The sequence below is a fragment of the Hyla sarda genome, chromosome 5 (assembly GCF_029499605.1).
Source record: "Hyla sarda isolate aHylSar1 chromosome 5, aHylSar1.hap1, whole genome shotgun sequence".
NCBI classification, from domain to species: domain Eukaryota; kingdom Metazoa; phylum Chordata; class Amphibia; order Anura; family Hylidae; genus Hyla; species Hyla sarda.
Window position 1 is genome coordinate 211,596,095 of NC_079193.1, and position 18,280 is coordinate 211,614,374.

Sequence of the window (18,280 nt, forward strand, 5' to 3'; positions counted from 1 at the left end):
GAAGGTGGCTGCAGCACACCAGAGTAACACAAAGATAGTTTAGCTTTAATCCAGCAATACAAGGGTACAACATTGTACGTGAGACCACAGAAACGTTGTACCTTTGTATTGCTGGATTAAAGCTACACTATCTTTTTGTTACTCTGGTGTGCTGCAGCCACCTTCATTGGAAACTACATTACTGGAACTATGACCAAGGTTCCTTAGACCGCCTGCACCCACAACTCTTCTGGTCATTTTGGAGTGCTGCTCTTCTCCTATTTTTGTTATTTATATATATCAAACGGTAAGACTGCAACGGGGACCGACCTCTTTGCATGTGGTTGCCAAGGCTGCCAGCCAGGGAGAATAATACAACAAGTCCAGAAATCACCACACAAGCAGGTCTTGGATCAATAAAAGCTGGGGTTTTTATTCCCAAATAAGGTGCAACGCTTCGGCAATAGTAGCCTTTATCAAGCATGGTAGATCATTGATTGGACTGAAGGGTGCTGCGCTGATACTCTGGTAACGCGTGCGCAGATGATTTGTTTACAAACACAAGTGCAGATCATCACGATCTACTTAGGCTAAATGGACGAGCGATCCATAATCGAGGTAGACTGAGAATGAAGGTATCTGTATTGATCATGTTTAGTAGATTTTTAACTACGCAGAATACTATATATTGATTATGTACTCACTTTTTATATTTTGTTACCATACCAACCTGATGTCATTTTGATTGACAGCATTTTGCACCAATGGATATACCTTGTAGGTGTGGTTATTAATGATTGTATATGTATAACACTTTTGTTGTAACCAATGAAAATTGTTTGATGTGTATAAATAAATGTGCATTACTCTTGTATTCACCATGCTTGATAAAGGCTACTATTGCAGAAACGTTGCACCTTATTTGGGAATAAAAACACCAGCTTTTATTGAGCCAATATATATATATATATAGTATATATATATATATATATATATATATATACACACCAGAGTTGTTTAGCTATAATCTGACCACAAAAGTCAGCAGTAGTAAATTCAAACTAAACGTATGACCAGATCTTGTTGCACGTTCATTTGAATGGCTGCTATGCAATACTGCATTTCTTCTGGCTGTGCGGCTTCAGCTGGTCACCACAGAATTTAAGAAGCTGGGCTTGTGGTGCTCATATAAAAAGGCCACATGATCATTGATTTCAAAACAAGCTGCAATATCACAGTGGCAGATACAGCATATATCAAGAGAAATGCTAAGCAGTGGAGTATAGCAAATATAGAGGACTCTCTCCAGAATAAATATATTATTAAACAATAAAAATAATCTATACAAAACATTTAGCATTAAAGGGGTACTCCGGTGGAAAACTCAATATATAAATATATAATAATAAATTATTATAATTTGTAAATCACTTCTATTAAAAAAATCTTAACCCTTCCAGTATTTATCAGCTAACCCTTCCAGTACTTATCAGCTGCTGTATACTACAGAGGAAGTTGAGTTGTTTTTTTTTTCTGTCTGACCACAGTGCTCTCTGCTGACACCTCTGTCCATGTCAGGAACTGTCCAGAGCAGGAACAAATCCCCATAGCAAACCTCTCCTGCTCCAGACAGTTCCTGACATGAACAGAGGTGTCAGCAGAGAGCACTGTGGTCAGACAGAAAATACATTTAAAAAGAAAATAACTTCCTGTGGAGCATACAGCAGCTGATACATACTGGAAGGATTAAGATTTTTAAATAGAAATAATTTACAAATCTGTTTAACTTTCTGGCACCAGTTGATTTAAAAGAAAAATATTTTCCACTGGAGTACCCCTTTAATTTATGCAAAAAAAAATATGTATCTGCATATATAGGAGCCTTAAACCAGTGATTTCTGTATGTATTGTCTTATTGCCTCTCGTGGCATTAATGGTGTGCCCAACCATTGATTGTTTGTTGTTGGCATTTCATAGGCCAGCACAGAGTCTCTAAGGGAACTGGACCAAAGTTTATTTGAAAAATTTATCGAGACTAAAGCAGACCCTATTGTTGGATCTCTGGAGCCTGGTATTTATGCTGGTTACTTCGACTGGAAAGACTGCCTTACTCCCACAGGTAATCCTCTAGTGTATTTTGTGTTGTTACTTTTGCATAAGAGGTGCAAGTTATATGTGGTTTTTTTTTTGGTTTTTGTTTTTTCAGTTTTGTTTACTTCTGTTTGTTAGTAAAAACAACAGAAAAAGTATCATCTCAACCATAAAGACATAAGAACGGGGTTTGTTACAGTGTGTCACCCCAGTAGTAAGGAGTTTACATTAGTATTATACTTGCCCACAGGGCTTATCTCAACCTTATAGTGGCAAATATGATTTAAAGGGGTATTCCAGGAAAAAACTTTTTTTATATATATATATATATATATATATATCAACTGGCTCCAGAAAGTTAAGCAGATTTGTAAATTACTTCTATTAAAAAATCTTAATCCTTTCAGTACTTATGAGCTTCTGAAGTTAAGGTTGTTCTTTTCTGTCTAAATCCTCTCTGATGAAGCCTGTCTCAGGAACCGCCCAGTTTAGAAGCAAATCCCCTTAGCAAACCTCTTCTAAACTGGGCGTTTCCCGAGACACGTGTCATCAGAGAGGATTTAGACAGAAAAGAATAACCTTAACTTCAGAAGCTCATAAGTACTGAAAGGATTAAGATTTTTTAATAGAAGTAATTTACAAATCTGTTTAACTTTCTGGAGCCAGTTGATATATATATATAAAAAAGTTTTTTCCTGGAATACCCCTTTAAAACTCAAGATAAGCATTGTGAAAATGGACAAAGTCCCCAATTCCTATTGAACCCCTGGCGACTGCGTCCCTTGCTGGATCCTGACAATTAGCAGAAACATTCCACTCTACTGTCACCAATAATTATTGAACCATTCTGCCCAACCAGAACGAGGTGCAGCTGTTACATGGCCTCACAGTTACATATATCCTGCATTACACTGCCCATTTAGTGTCACTGGGGGGCAGGGAGGAGCAACTGAACTCCATTATCTTTAGACTAGCCCTCATTTCCTGTCACAGTAATATTATTTAAATGTTATAAGGTTTTTAGGGATTGTGGTAACTAATGAGTTATGGTAAGTAATGAGTAATAAGACCTTGATTTACTTGTGTAAATTTCTACCTATAAATCCTCTTCTGCGCTAGCATTTCTACATTCTCTCCTCTTTTTGTAAATTTAGAGTTTTCTTCATTATAATAATTGCACATAGCACTGTATTGCTTAGAAATATACAATATATATATATAATATTGAAAGTAGACTTGTACAATGTACAGTAGAAAACGGCACAGTGTAGATGGGATGAAATCTTCTCTTTATTGTACCATGTTAAAAGTGTTGGGCTTCAACGGGAGATTAAAGCAGAGAAAAATACGGACAGGACAGCGGTAGCTGATTTGAGCGTTCCATGCGCTTCATTAGGCCTAATAAAGTATTAAAGATTTCAACGCACCTACACTGGTGAATGCCGCTTTCTACTGTACATTGTACAAGTCTACTTTCAATATTGGATAAAGTTGTTATACCGCTGGTTCATTTTAAAGCAGAGCACCTCCATAACAACTATAACTCCTAATTTTTGCATATATGCACTGGTCACTTTGGAATAATACTTCGTGGTCAGGTAGTGGCCAACTCATTACACTTTTTTTCTAGTATTGATATACATTATATTTAATTTGCATAATGAATACGCACTAAATGGCAGTATTTTTGTGCACTGTGTAATTATATTATTTAGACAATATATGGATTTATCATTTAAGCTTTTCTTGTAGACTTGGATATGAATATAGGGGGAAATTTATCAAAATCTTTCCAGAGGAAAATGTGCTGAGTTTCCCATAGCAACCTGTCAGATCGCTTCTTTCATTGTTCAGAATCCTTTTCAAAAATTAAAGAAGCAATTTTATTGGTTGCTATGTGCAACTCAGCAACTTTTCCTCTGAACAGGTTTTGATAAATCTACCCCACCGACCTTTTCAGCTTTTAAATTCTGTGTGTAAATTATGAGTGGAGTTGTCCTACTTTGCATTTTAACTGTGCCCCATTTTTTTTTATTTTTTTTATTTTTTATTTTTTTGTAACTAGCTGTGTCAGTGCTACTGATGCAAATTCTGTTTCCATGGGTTTTACATTAGTGTAACAAGTTCTGTCTTCAAATGATTCAGTGTTCCCATCAGGGGTGTTGCTAGCATCTAAAAAGGTCTGGGTCACGAGCCATATACACAGGTTATAAAACACAGGCTTAGACACACCATCTCATTATCATATAGATATTACTTTATCATAAAACCTGTACCAATAGATACATCGCCCCTGCTCCTGATTGATTTGTATACCTCTGGATAATACAATACTGCACTTAATAATGACACTTTAGAAAGGCAAAATAATCTTCACACACCAATAAAACCAATATTCCTCCCTCATATAGTCACCAAGATATCTGGGACACCGTGCCAAATATGAGATGTTGTTGCTAATAATACCCATGATTCCCATATAATCTAAGAGCCCATTAAGTAGAGGATGCCACTCTCAACTTTAATGAGCTTGAGGAGAGTTAACCCCACCCCATGCTCAGCCAAAAACTTCCATCTCTATGCTAGATCCATGACCTGAAGTCACACCACCTGGGCACTCCAGGTGAGCAGCATCGCAACTCTTTGTCCTTAAAAGCTTAGAAGTTTACAAGCCCCTGGCACCCTAAAAACCTTTGTTCACAGCAATAAGCATTCTTCTCACTAGAATACGTATTTAAAGGGACTCAATGTTAAGGACTTTGTGATCCACTAATATAACTTAAAGGAGTACTCCGGTGGAAAACTTTTTTTTTTAAATCAACTGGTGCCAGAAAGTTAAAGGAGATGTCCGGCGCAGACTTTTTCTATTCCGTCCTGCTGTCTGCTTCCTACTTCCTTTAGCCCGGTACGTCACACGGCGCTTCAGCCTATCACCAGCCGCAGCGATGTCCCGCCTCGGCCGGTGATAGGCTGAAGCGCCGTGTGACGTACCGGGCTAAAGGAAGTAGGAAGTAAACAGCCCTGCCAACCGATCAGCTGTTGCGGAGCTCCGCGGCAACATATGGAGGTAAGTGAAAGTTTGTTTTGTCTTTTTTTGCAGCCCGGGCAGGACGGAATAGAAAAAGTCTGCGCCGGACATCTCCTTTAAACAGATTGGTAAATTACTTCTATTAAACAAATCTTAATCCATCCAGTACTTATTAGCTGCTGAATACTACAAAGAAAATTATTTTCTGTTTGGAACACAGTGCTCTCTGCTGACATCACGAGCACAGTGCTCTCTGCTGACATCTCTGTCCATTTTAGGAACTGTCCAGAGCAGCTTTTCTCCTACTCTGGACAGTTCTTAAAATGGACAGAGATGTCAGCAGAGAGCACTGTGCTCGTGATTCAGCAGAGAGCTCTGTGTTCCAAAAAGAAAAGAATTTCCTCAGTTGTATTCTGCAGCTAATAAGTTCTGGACAGATTAAGATTTTTTAATAGAAGTAATTACAAATCTGTTCAACTTTCTGGCACCAGTTGATTTAAAAAATAAAAGTTTTCCACCGGAGTACCCCTTTAAGTCACAGTCCAATCAGGCATAGCTCACTTATTGTGACATAAGCAATGTGCTCATAAGCTTATTTGGGAAGATTGATCAAAACATGCAGAGGAAAAGTGGTGCAGTTTCCCAAAGCAACCAATCAGATTGCATCATTTTTAAAAAGGCCTCTGACGAATAGAAGAAACATTCTGATCCAGTTGCCATGGGCAACTTTACCATTCTTCCTCTGCACAGATTTTGATAAATCTCCACCATTATGTCTCTGTGACTGTGTCTTTGGTAACAATTGGTATGGTAAACTATGAAATAGATACAGCAGTCTTAATATGACTTTATTTTGTTTATCGAGATCATTGTTGGGTCGCAAGGGGAAATATTTTTCCTTAAATTCCACATGGTTTATAATCACTATAAATAATCTCTGTGTACTGTACAAAAACATCTTGGTTGGATTCAAGCCTTCTTTATTGAGTGATGTAAGGTTTTCCATATTCTCCTCCTCTAAACTTATCTCGATGTAGTCGGACTGGCAGTCGGCACAATGCCAGGCTTAGACATGCAAAAATACCTAGGGAATCCTTTGGGAAATCAATTGAGACTATAATCAGTTTTTTTCAATTCGGTCATATCTCTGGAGTTGAAAGTCCATTTCTGCCTGTCATCAGTCTTTTTATTAAAATGTTGAGGTAGGATTGGACTTGAGATAGTAGTGGACTTGTGGTATAACCCGCTGTGTAACCAACCCATCATTGGCACAAGATCTTCAGAGTCTAACAGGTCAGAAGTCTATGATTGCTTTGTGCAGTATCTCTACCATTCATACTAATAGAAGTGTGGACTACTGATTTATGTTCTTGCCACAGAGGAAAAAGTAGGTGTTACTGACTAGAAATCAGCCATTTCTTTAAAATAAACATTGACACATTGGCACTACAGCTACCACATATCATTTTAAATAAATCAGCCTTAAAACAACAATATTTAATATAGAAAGATATATCTCCAAGTGCAGAATGGAATACTGGGGTACAATTAAACACCTCTGAATATTATACGTATTTTCCCCGTAAAATAAATGGTTTCGGTTGTGTGTGATAAATTCTTTTATGGTTACCAGCTGTGTATCTGCATATGCAGCAGCTGGTCAGTTTCTGTGAGAAGAGAGGGTATAGACAGGTGGGACACACCTCATAGACTGAATTCACATGGTATAAAATAGAAGCAGAACAATTGAGGGCAGAAACAATTCTGAAATGTACACATGTATTTTAGAGGCATTTTTCATTTGTAAGTTTAGGTTTTGAAGCGTATGTGTATTAAAATGTGTCACTTCCTATACCTACACTTAAAAAATGTCATATGTATCTGGCCATATGAATGCACCATATTTATAAACTATGATGGAAATTTAATAAGACAAGTAAAATCTTGTGGCTGTAGGATTTGGCCTTATTATATAGAGGCGAATGCCCCTTGTGCAGCATATTAAAAGTTACTTTGACTCCAAGCAAGCATATATTTCAGCTGCAATATACACTAGCTATCTAGCATACATGTAGTCAATTTGCCATGCAATTAGACCATGCCCACTTTTATGTTTAGTCACGCACACTTAGTTTAACGTGGCATAACAGGTGTAAACCTGTTGCACATTTTTACGCAAGTTCCTGGGTGCAAGTATTTTATGCCAAATCATAGGCACATAATTTTTATAGATTCCCCTATGTGCCCAGTATATTCTCTGTTCACTCCTATAGGCCAAATAGCACAGTATTTTACAGTGTTAGAGTAAAGGCACTAAGTCCGTTTGTTTGAAGTGTGACTGTTCTGTCCCACAACAGTTGCACTTCTCTAGAGAAGAGCAATTTTAAGCTAAAAAGGAATATTCTGGTTAGCTAAACTGAACCTCAGGTTCCTGTGCAGAATGACAACTGTCTTTGCACGTGACTTTGTTCTGATGAGAATTCTGTAGGTCCTAGTATCCATAGGACATAGTCTTCTTTATTTAAAGAAAAATAAATGGCTGCGCTACACATTACCCCATGAGCACCATTGTACAGATTATATAATAATATCATCTATATAAAATGCTGAGTAACTTTGTAAATACAGCTCAGGTTAAAGGTTAAAACATGTTCTCTCAGTTATGCTTCGGTCTTCTTGGGTATGGTGCTGCAAGGTTTGCTCACCTGGATTTGGGGATTTTCTGCCATTCTTCTCTGCAGATTTTCTCAAGTCCTGTCAGGTTTGATGGGGACCATCAGTGTACAGCCATTATCGGGTCTCTCCAAAGATGTTTGATTGGTTTCTAGTCAGAGCTCTGGCTGGGCCACTCAAGGACATTCACACAGTTGTCCCTGAGATACTCTTTTGTTGTCTTGACTATGTGCTTAGGGTCATTGTCTCATTGAAAGGTGAACCTTCGACCCAAATTAAGTTCCAGAGTACTCTGGATTAGGTTTTTATTAGGAACACCTATGTACTTTACTTTATTCAGCTTTCCCTCAACCCTGACCAGACACCCTGTCACACTTGCTGAAAAACACCCCACAGCATGATGCTGCCACCCTCATGCTTCATTGTAGGAATGGTGTTGGACATGTGATAAGCAGCGCCTGGTTTCCGCCAGACATGACATTTAACATTGAGGTCAAAAAGTTCAATCTTGGTTTTATTACACCATTGGTTTAATCACCGTCTCAGTCACAGTCTCCAGGCAGGCTTTCAGGTTCTGACGGGCCACTTCCCCATAAAACCCAGATTGGTGGAATGCTGCAGTGATGGTTGGCAATCTGCAAGTTTTTTCCCATCTGCACACAGGATCTTTGGAGCTCAGCAAGGGTGACCATTGGGTTCTTTGTCACGTTTCCTCCTCGATTACTTAGTTTGGTAGGGTGGCCATCTCTAGGAAGAGTATCTGTTGTTTCAAACTTCTTCCATTTAAGAATTATGTAGGTCACTGTGCTATTGGGGTATCCTTCTCCAGATCTGTGCCTTAACACAGTTCTGTCTGTAAGCTGTACAGGCAATTCTTTCCTCCTCAAACATTGGCACAGCTCTGTAAGGTACGCATCTATTCAGCCCATGTCAAATTGCTGTGAACATTTGACATGGACTGAATAAATGTACACTTTCTGTATTTACAATTGGAGTGCTGTGCCATTGTTTGAAATTTACTAAGGAGTGTTATCAAATCTGGGAAGCTGGCATCATCCTTCTGACTGGCTAAGTAGTGATGTGTTTATTGTGTTTATATATATATATATGATTTTTATTGCAGTTTTTTCTGCTGATGTCACTCTACCAAGATGGGATGGTACACAATGTTTTCATTGTACTAAGAACCTCAATTTCATAAATAGAAAGTATAGAGTTCCGATTCAGAGGGTGGAAAATGCCGACTGAATCAGTCGACACAAAGACTGTGTGGACATTGCTGTTCCTATAGACGGCAGCGTATTCCACACAGATTCTGCCAAAAGAATTAAAGAGGTTATCCAGGAAAAAAACTTGTTTATAAATATATATATATATATATGTATATATATATATATATATATATATATATATATATATTCAACTGGCTTTAGAAAGTTATACAGATTTGTAAATTACTTCAATTAAAAAAATCTTAATCCTTTCAGTACTTATGAGCTGCTGAAGTTTAGTTGTTCTTTTCTGTCTAAGTGCAAATCCCCATAGCAAACCTCTTTTACTCTGTGCAGTTCCCGAGACAAGCAGAGATGTCAGCAGAGAGCACTATTGCCAGGCAGAAAAGAGCAATTCAACTTCAGCAGCTGATAATTATTGGTAGGATTAAGGTTTTTTAATCAAAGTAATGTACAAATCTCTTTATCTTTCTGGAGCCAGTTAATATATAAAAAAAAGTTTTTTCCTTGAATACCCCTTTAACATGATCCGGCGCTGAACTTCCACACTGTACTGTGCAGCGGAATCCCATTGAAAGCAATGGGATTCTGCTGCATCGGAATTCGGCTCTGACATTCTGTAGTGTGAACCCAGCAACCCACTCATTCTGTTACTAAGCAACTCTGTTTAGATATATGGAACATATTTTCTAAATATTTTGCAACCAATCTGCCATATGTCATCTAGTCTAAATACTACCCAGTGTTCTAGTACAGTGCTGTGCTCCTGGCATTTTACAGTTGTTAGGCGGACATACAACATCACGACTGAGCTCTTGATATGCAGTTATTGTACAGGACATAAGATGGTTGTACAGAGCCTGGTGTCTGCACAAAATAAAAAAATCTCCTGAGCATAATCATTGAAAAGTCTCATAGGCAGTTTCATTGCTAATGCTTGCAGAATTATGTATACATCTCTGGATTGTACTGGAGGAAATAACTACAAATCTGTACAATATTCACAATATTCAGATTACTAAGCTTACATTTGGCTCTGGGTACTATAAAAAAAAAAAAAAAAAGTCATACTCCCCTTCCCCAATCCCCATAGCTGCTGTGCCATCAGTTCCTGGTCCCTGCTGCTACCAGCTGGTGCCGGTAACATGATTTCACCTCCGGAAATCCCCATTCAGCAAATCACTAGTCATAATGGTGACCTGTCTTAGCCAATGACTGGCTGAAAGGGCAGATCCAGTGAAGACAGTTTATCACAGCAGCTGGGAACCATCAGAATGGCAGCTGGAAAAGGGAATGTAAATATGGCTTTTGTATTTTTATAGCATCAAAAGCAACATATATTAAAAATGTGTGCCACCATAATACACCTTTTTAATTGTTCCTGTGGTCTGTAACATTGTGTTCAAATGATGACCGGCCAATTAAACTATTATTGTACAGTACATTACATACATATCGCCCTCATCTTGGACTTTTCTAACTTCATATTTATTTCATTGTGCTTTTATGTAATAGGCCTGCACAAATAAGTCTATCATTTGGAAGTGGGGGGGAAATATTACATGGATTTCAAAATCGCTTACCAAAAAAAAAAAAAAAATCTGAAGTGTTAAGTGCATATGTATTCACTCCCTTTATTGTGAAAACCCTAACAAAGATCTGGTGCGACCAATTGCCTTCACAAGTCACTTTGCAAGTCACATAATCACGTTATTAGGGTCCACCTGTCTGCAATTTAATCTCAGTACCCATACACTTGTTTTGTGAAGAGAGCATTGCTGAACAAACAGCAGCATAAAGACCAAGGAGCTCACCAAACAGGTTAGGAATAAACTACAAAGAGGGGTTAGGTTTAAAAAAAATTATAAATACCCCAAGCTTTTAACATCTCACAGAGAACCAAAAATTCATCATCAGAAAATAGAAAGAATATGGCACAATGGCAAACCTACCAAGATTAGGCCATCCACCCAAACTAACATGCTGGAAAAGGAGAAAATGAATCAGCAACCAAGAGGCCCATGGTAACTCAGCTGAGGTGGGAGAATCTGTCCACAGAACAACTATTAGTCGTGTACAAATCTGGCCTTTGAGGAAGAGTGACCAGAAGAAAGCAGTTGTTGAAAGTGAGCCATAAGACACAGCAAAAATGTGGAAGAAGGTGCACTGGTCAGATGATACCCAAATCTTATCAAAACCTGTGTTAGGAGAAGTGGTGCAGTTGCTCATAACAACCAACAGATTGCTTCTTTCATTTTTCAGGGGCCGTTTTAAAAATGAAAGAAGCGATCTGATTGGTTGCTATGAGCAACTGCATCAATTCTTCTTTATTCTGGTTTTGATAAGTCTTCCTCTTATGTGTGGCAGAAACTCAACTCTTCCCATCACTTCCCATGATTCTGCAGAAGACATGAACCTCCGTCACAGTCTCATCTTTAAGCCAAGGTAAAAAGTAAGATGTCTGTTTTCTCCTCCCCTGCACGAGCACCCGAATCCTTTGCTGCATCCCGCTGGTTTAGGTGTACACCACACGATCAAGTTTTGCAATAAAGAATAGCGCAGATGAACATCAGCAATTGTGTGGTGAGTGCATTCTTCCATTTCCTTCACCTGGATTTGAAAAAGTAAGATTTTCTGGCACAAGCAGTTTGAATGCTTTTTAAGGATTTTATTTACATCCGCAAAGCAAAGGCATTTAGGTTTCCACCTTTACCAGTTGCATATTGATGCAATTGATAAAGGGGGAAGCCCAAAAAAAGCATTTAAACAGCTTGTGCCAGGACATCTTACTTTTTACCTTGGAATTTCTGGGTCTACGAGCACGCCATTATCACTCGAGTGTTGCCCTTTCCCTATCTTCATCTATAAGCCATACTGCCAGAGCTACAATGGAATGGTTTAGATCAAAGTATGTTAATGTCCTAAAATGGCTCTGTCAAAGCCCAGACCTAAATCTGAAAATCTATGGCAAGACTTGAAAATTTCTCCATTCAGTATGACTGCACGTCAGTTTTTTTTTTTTTTTTATCAATAAGAATAGACACACATTTCCATCCCTATGTGTGCAAATCTGGTAGAGACATACCTTATCCCCTTAAGGACATAGCGTTTTTCTGTTCCTGCACTTTCGTTTTTTCCTCCGATCGTCATTTTACCCAAAAATCTATGGCGAAACCCCCCAAAAAAATCATTGTGCAGCAAAATTGAAGAAAAAATGCCATTTTGTAACTTTTGGGGCCTGCTGTTTCTACGCAGTACATATTTCGGTTAAAATTACACCTTACTTTTATTCTTACCTTTATTAATCCATACAATTAAAATGATACCCTACTTGTGCGTACGGGGCGGTATGAGTGCTCATTTTTTGCGTAATCTGAAGTTTTTATCGGTACCATTTTTATTTTGATCAGACTTTTTGATCACTTTTTATTTAAAAAATGTAACTTTGGAATTTTTTTTGCGCATACGCCATTGGTCGTGCGGTTTAATTAACTATATATTTTTATAGTTCGGACATTTACGCACTCGGCGATACCACATATGTTTATTTTTATTTACACAGTTTTGTTTTTTTTTAAATGGAAAAAGGGGGGTGATTCAAACTTTTATTAGGGAAAGGGTTAAATCATCTTTATTAACTTTTTTTCACTTTTTTTTGCAATGTTATAGCTCCCATCGGGACTATAACATGCATTGTACAGATTGCAGGCACTGATCAATGCATTGCCATAGCATAGCATTGATCAGTGTTATCACCACTTGACTGCTCCTGCCTTGATCTCAGGCACAGAGCAGCCATTCGGCGATCGGACGCAGATAGCAGCCGGGACCGTTCAGGTATGATGCGAGCTCAGTTCCTGAGCTCGCTTCATAACCCTGCCATGCCACAGCACCGTTTATAAACTGTGTTTTGCGTCAAAGGGTTAAAAAGTAAAAATTTATTCTACCAAGTATTGACTCCAACAGATGTCAACTTTAAAAGGAGTATTCCAGTGGAAAATTTTTTTTGTTAAATCAACTGATGCCAGAAAGTGAAACAGATTTGTAAATGACTTCTATTTAAAAATCTTAATCCTTCCAGTACTTATCAGCTGCTGTATGCTCCACAGGAAGTTCTTTTCTTTTTGAATTTAATTTCTGTCTGACTACAGTGCTCTCTGCTGACATCTGTCTGTGTCAGGAACTGTCCAGAGCAGCAGCAAACCCCCATTGAAATCCTATCCTGCTCTGGACAGTTCCTGACACAGACATAGGTGTCAGTAGAGATCACTGTGGTCGGACTGGACAGAAATTTGAAAAGAAAAGAACTTCCTGTGGAGCATACAGCAGGATTAAGATTTTTAAATAGTAAAAGTAATTTACAAATCTGTATCACTTTCTGGCACCAGTTGATTTAAAAAAAATAAAATAAAAATTCCACCGGAGTACCCCTTTAATGTTCTCATTATTGCTTGTGTCACAATAAAAGGTGTTTTGCACCTATATGCAAATGGTCAAAGTCTATTTCAGTTTATTTAAATTCCAGTTTGTAACAGTACCAAAATGGGTAAGAAGTTCAAGGGGGGATTACTTATGCAAGGCACTGTATATAAAAGAAGTACATTCCAGCATTACAAGTTACTCTACTCTGTGGGCTATCTTCTGTGTACAACAAGCCCTCTTCAAATTCCCCTTTAGGGCATGAAGGGTTAAATTAAGTGACCACTCCAATGAGTTAACCCGTTTATCAGTCAGAGTGGATATTCACACCAGAGAGCATCTCTTCCACTAACGTGCCATGATCACTATATAGCACGCATCCATTATTCTTGCATAATGCATAGAAGACATTAAACTCTATCAGAAAAGAAAACATGCTATAGATTTTTCATTTCTGATACATTTCCATCATGGACCTGTGGACACATCTGCAGCAGACTATGTAAATGTCAGTGTGTCGCATGCTCATCTGTTTGCTTCTGTTTCTTACAAATGATAGCGTTTACAATAAATTGAGGAATTGGAAAAGGTGCACATCATGATAATGTTTTGGAAAATAAGTGACTTTACTTATCTGCTCTTCACCTCAAAAAGTACCTACTTTATTTATATCACCCTTTGATTCTAATTTTAGCGCAAGCTCTAATAGACAATTTGTAAAGATGAAAAACAGGACGTGTGGTTAAAGATGTGGGCATGTTCCAAAAAGGTTTCCAAAATTGTGCATAAAAAATGAATGAAACGTGAATGAAACTTCTATAGCTTCTCGAAGTACCGCTTGTACTTTCTGAACATTGCTGTAAAGGGAATTTAGAGTAATTTAAGAGCATTATCGATCAGCCGGAGTCAATCCTTCAGACCAAGATGCCTTATTAACCCCTTAAGGACTCAGCCCATTTTGGCCTTAAGGACTCAGACAATTTAATTTTTACGTTTTCATTTTTTCCTCCTCGCCTTCTAAAAATCATAACTCTTTTATATTTTCATCCACAGACTAGTATGAGGGCTTGTTTTTTGCGCGACCAGTTGTCCTTTGTAATGACATCACTCATTATATCATAAAATGTATGGCGCAACCAAAAAACACTATTTTTGTGGGGAAATTAAAACGAAAAACGCAATTTTGCTAATTTTGGAAGGTTTTGTTTTCACGCCGTACAATTTATGGTAAAAATGACGTGTTCTTTATTCTGAGGGTCAATACGATTAAAATGATACCCATTATTACATACTTTTATATTATTGTTGCGCTTAAAAAAAATCACAAACTTTTAAACCAAATTAGTACGTTTATAATCCCTTTATTTTGATGACCTCTAACTTTTTAATTTTTCCGTATAAGTGGCGGTATGGGGGCTCATTTTTTGCACCATGATCTGTACTTTTTTTTGATACCACATTTGCATATAAAAAAGTTTTAATAAATTTTTTATAATTTTTTTTAAAATAAAATGTATTAACCCCTTAAGGACCGGAGGTTTTTCCGTTTTTGCATTTTCGTTTTTTGCTCCTTGCCTTTAAAAAATCATAACTCTTTCAAATTTACACCTAAAAATCCATATGATGGCTTATTTTTTGCGCCACCAATTCTAATTTGTAATGACGTCAGTCATTTTGCCCAAAAATCTATGGTGAAGCGGGAAAAAAAATCATTGTGCGACAAAATTGAAAAAAAAACGCTGTTTTGTAACTTTTGGGGGCTTCCGTTTCTACGTAGTACATTTTTCGGTAAAAATGACACCTGATATGTATTCTGTAGGTCCATACGATTAAAATGATACCCTACTTATATAGGTTTGATTTTGTCGGACTTCTGGAAAAAATCATAACTACATGCAGGAAAATTAATACGTTTAAAATTGTCATCTTCTGACCCCTATAACTTTTTTATTTTTCCGTGTATGGGGCGGTATGAGGGCTCATTTTTTGCGCCGTGATCTGAAGTTTTTAACGGTACCATTTTTGCATTGATAGGACTTATTTATCACTTTTTATCCATTTTTAAATGATATAAAAAGTGACCAAAAATGCACTATTTTGGACTTTGGAATTTTTTTGCACGCACGCCATTGACCGAGCGGTTTAATTAATGATATATTTTTATAATTCGGACATTTCCGCACACGGTGATACCACATATGTTTATTTTTATTTTTATTTACACTGTGTTTTTTTTTTTATTGGAAAAGGGGGGTGATTCAAACTTTTAATAGGGGAGGAGTTAAATGATCTTTATTCACTTTTTTTTTTCACTTTTTTTTTGCAGTGTTATAGGTCCCATAGGGACCTATAACACTGCACACACTGATCTTCTATGTTGATCACTGGTTTCTCATAAGAAACCAGTGATCAACGATTCTGCCGGATGACTGCTCATGCCTGGATCTCAGGCACTGAGCAGTCATTCGGCGATCGGACAGCGAGGAGGCAGGAAGGGGCCCTCCCGCTGTCCTGTCAGCTGTTCGGGATGCCGCGATTAGCCGCGGCTATCCCGAACAGCCCGACTGAGCTAGCCGGGAACTTTCACTTTCACTTTTAGCCGCGCGGCTCAGCTTTGAGCGCGCGGCTAAAGGGTTAATAGCGCGCGGCGCCGCGATCGGCGCTGCGCGCTATTAGAGGCGGGTCCCGGCTTCACTATGACGCCGGGCCCGCCATGATATGACGCGGGGTTACTGTGTAACCCCGCGTTATATCAGAAGAGCAGGACCAAGGACGTACCGGTACGTCCTTGGTCCTTAAGGGGTTAAAAAAGTAGGAATTTTGGACTTTTTTTTTTTTTTAGTTCACGCCGTTCACCGTACGAGATCATTAACATTTTATTCTAATAGTTCGGACATTTACGCACGCGGCGATACCAAATATGTCTATAAAAAATGTTTTTTACGCTTTTTGGGGGTAAAATAGGAAAAAACGGACGTTTTACTTTTTTATTGGGGGAGGGGATTTTTCACTTTTTTTTTACTTTTACATTTTTTTACATTTTTTTTTACACTTGAGTAGTCCCCATAGGGGACTATTCATAGCAATACCATGATTGCTAATACTGATCTGTTCTATGTATAGGACATAGAACAGATCAGTATTATCGGTCATCTCCTCCTCTGGTCTGCTCGATCACAGACCAGAGCAGGAGACGCCGGGAGCCGGACGGAGGAAGGAGAGGGGACCTCCGTCCGGCGTCCTGAATGATTGGATCCCCGCAGCAGCGCTGCGGGCGATCCGATCGTTCATTTAAATCGCGAACTGTCGCAGATGCCGGGATCTGTATTGATCCCGGCACCTGAGGGGTTAATGGCGGACGCCCGCGAGATCGCGGGCGTCGGCCATTGCCGGCGGGTCCCTGGCTGCGATCAGCAGCCGGGATCAGCCGCGCATGACACGGGCATCGCTCCGATGCCCGCGGTTATGCACAGGACGTAAATGTACGTCCTGGTGCGTTAAGTACCACCTCACCAGGACGTACATTTACGTCCTGCGTCCTTAAGGGGTTAAAATAAAATCTACTGGTTAAACATTATTGTCTGGAAGCTACGTACAGACGTAAAGATTGAAAGGGACCATACAACTTTTGCACATCCTCTTGTAGAGTCACTGCTGAAATGATCTAAGTAAAAGTACAAAGACAGTAGTATCCAGAGAGAAAACTCCTGAACGGAGATGATGCAAAACTCTAGGTAGGATAAAAAAAAAAAAACTTCCAGCTTTATTTGTACAAAGTTAAAATGTCCGGTGGACTACAAAAATAATGGGTAAAAACAAACACGTTTCGTTAACTTCTTTTTCAATTCCTCGAAAAAGACGTTAATGAAACGCGTTGGTTTTTATCCTACCTAGAGTGCAGATACTACTGCTTCTGCAACACGGTTGTGTGATAGTGTTCTGTGCACCTGGGTCTGGACACTGCATCAACCCTTTCTAAACCTTTTTCTATGTGCCTCTGAAAATACAAAAACACATCTATCATCTGTAATGATAAATGAAGCAAATATCTATAAACTGAGACCGATCATAACATGCCCATAAATATAGGCTTTGACAAACGTGTATGTAGGTACCATAAGAGATCCCTTTTACATGTAAATGTTCTTTATTTATGTCCATTTCCTGATTATCTGCAAAAACAGACATATGCTACCCCTTAACGGGGCTGTATTTTACATTAGGTATCCATAGGCCTGTGCCTAGGGCAGCAGTGTTGAGGGAGGCAGAACTTCATTTAGAAACAAAAATGATAAATACTTTTATGTAGCTTCTGCTGCCATGATGTGGCCTGGAGAAAAAAAGATTTTCCCCTTTTGGTTGAATGCCTATGAAACGTACCTGCAGATTTGCAGCCACAGCATGATCTATATGTTGTGGATTAGTGATTGTGCTGTATATCAGGGTGAGATCCACGCTAAATCTGCAACAAAATCCACAAGTAACACATGCTGTTTTTCACCTGTGAAATCACCCTAATGGGGTGTATTCAGTCGCAATGCCTAGGGCCTCATGAGCAATAAATACGGCCATGCCCCTACAGAAGGATAGGATACCTACAGGGGTGAATGAGCTCTATACACATTAATACATTGAAAGCTGTCCATGTTTTTGTTCAACAGAAGATGCTTAACTTGGAGCAAGCATTTTTTTATGAATATAAATAAATGCACCATAAAATACAATAAAACCTAGATAGACCAGCCCTTAGCACCATTTACTCTCTCCATATGTTAGATAATACAGCATAGTAGACTTAAAGGAGTAGTCCAGTGGTGAACAACTTATCCCCTATCCTAAGGATAGGGGATAAGTTTGA

General features: G+C 38.5%; 1 protein-coding gene across 2 annotated transcripts in view; it reads left to right on the forward strand.

Moving 5' to 3' along the window:
* The window catches only part of EXOC2 (exocyst complex component 2), a 205,997-nt gene that overhangs the window by 147,954 nt on the left and 39,763 nt on the right, over positions 1 to 18,280 (forward strand). For both annotated transcript variants that reach the window (XM_056521044.1, XM_056521045.1), the window contains one exon: positions 1,957 to 2,098. In XM_056521044.1, coding sequence (XP_056377019.1) covers positions 1,957 to 2,098 — 142 coding nt within the window. The remainder of the gene's footprint in view (positions 1 to 1,956; positions 2,099 to 18,280) is intronic.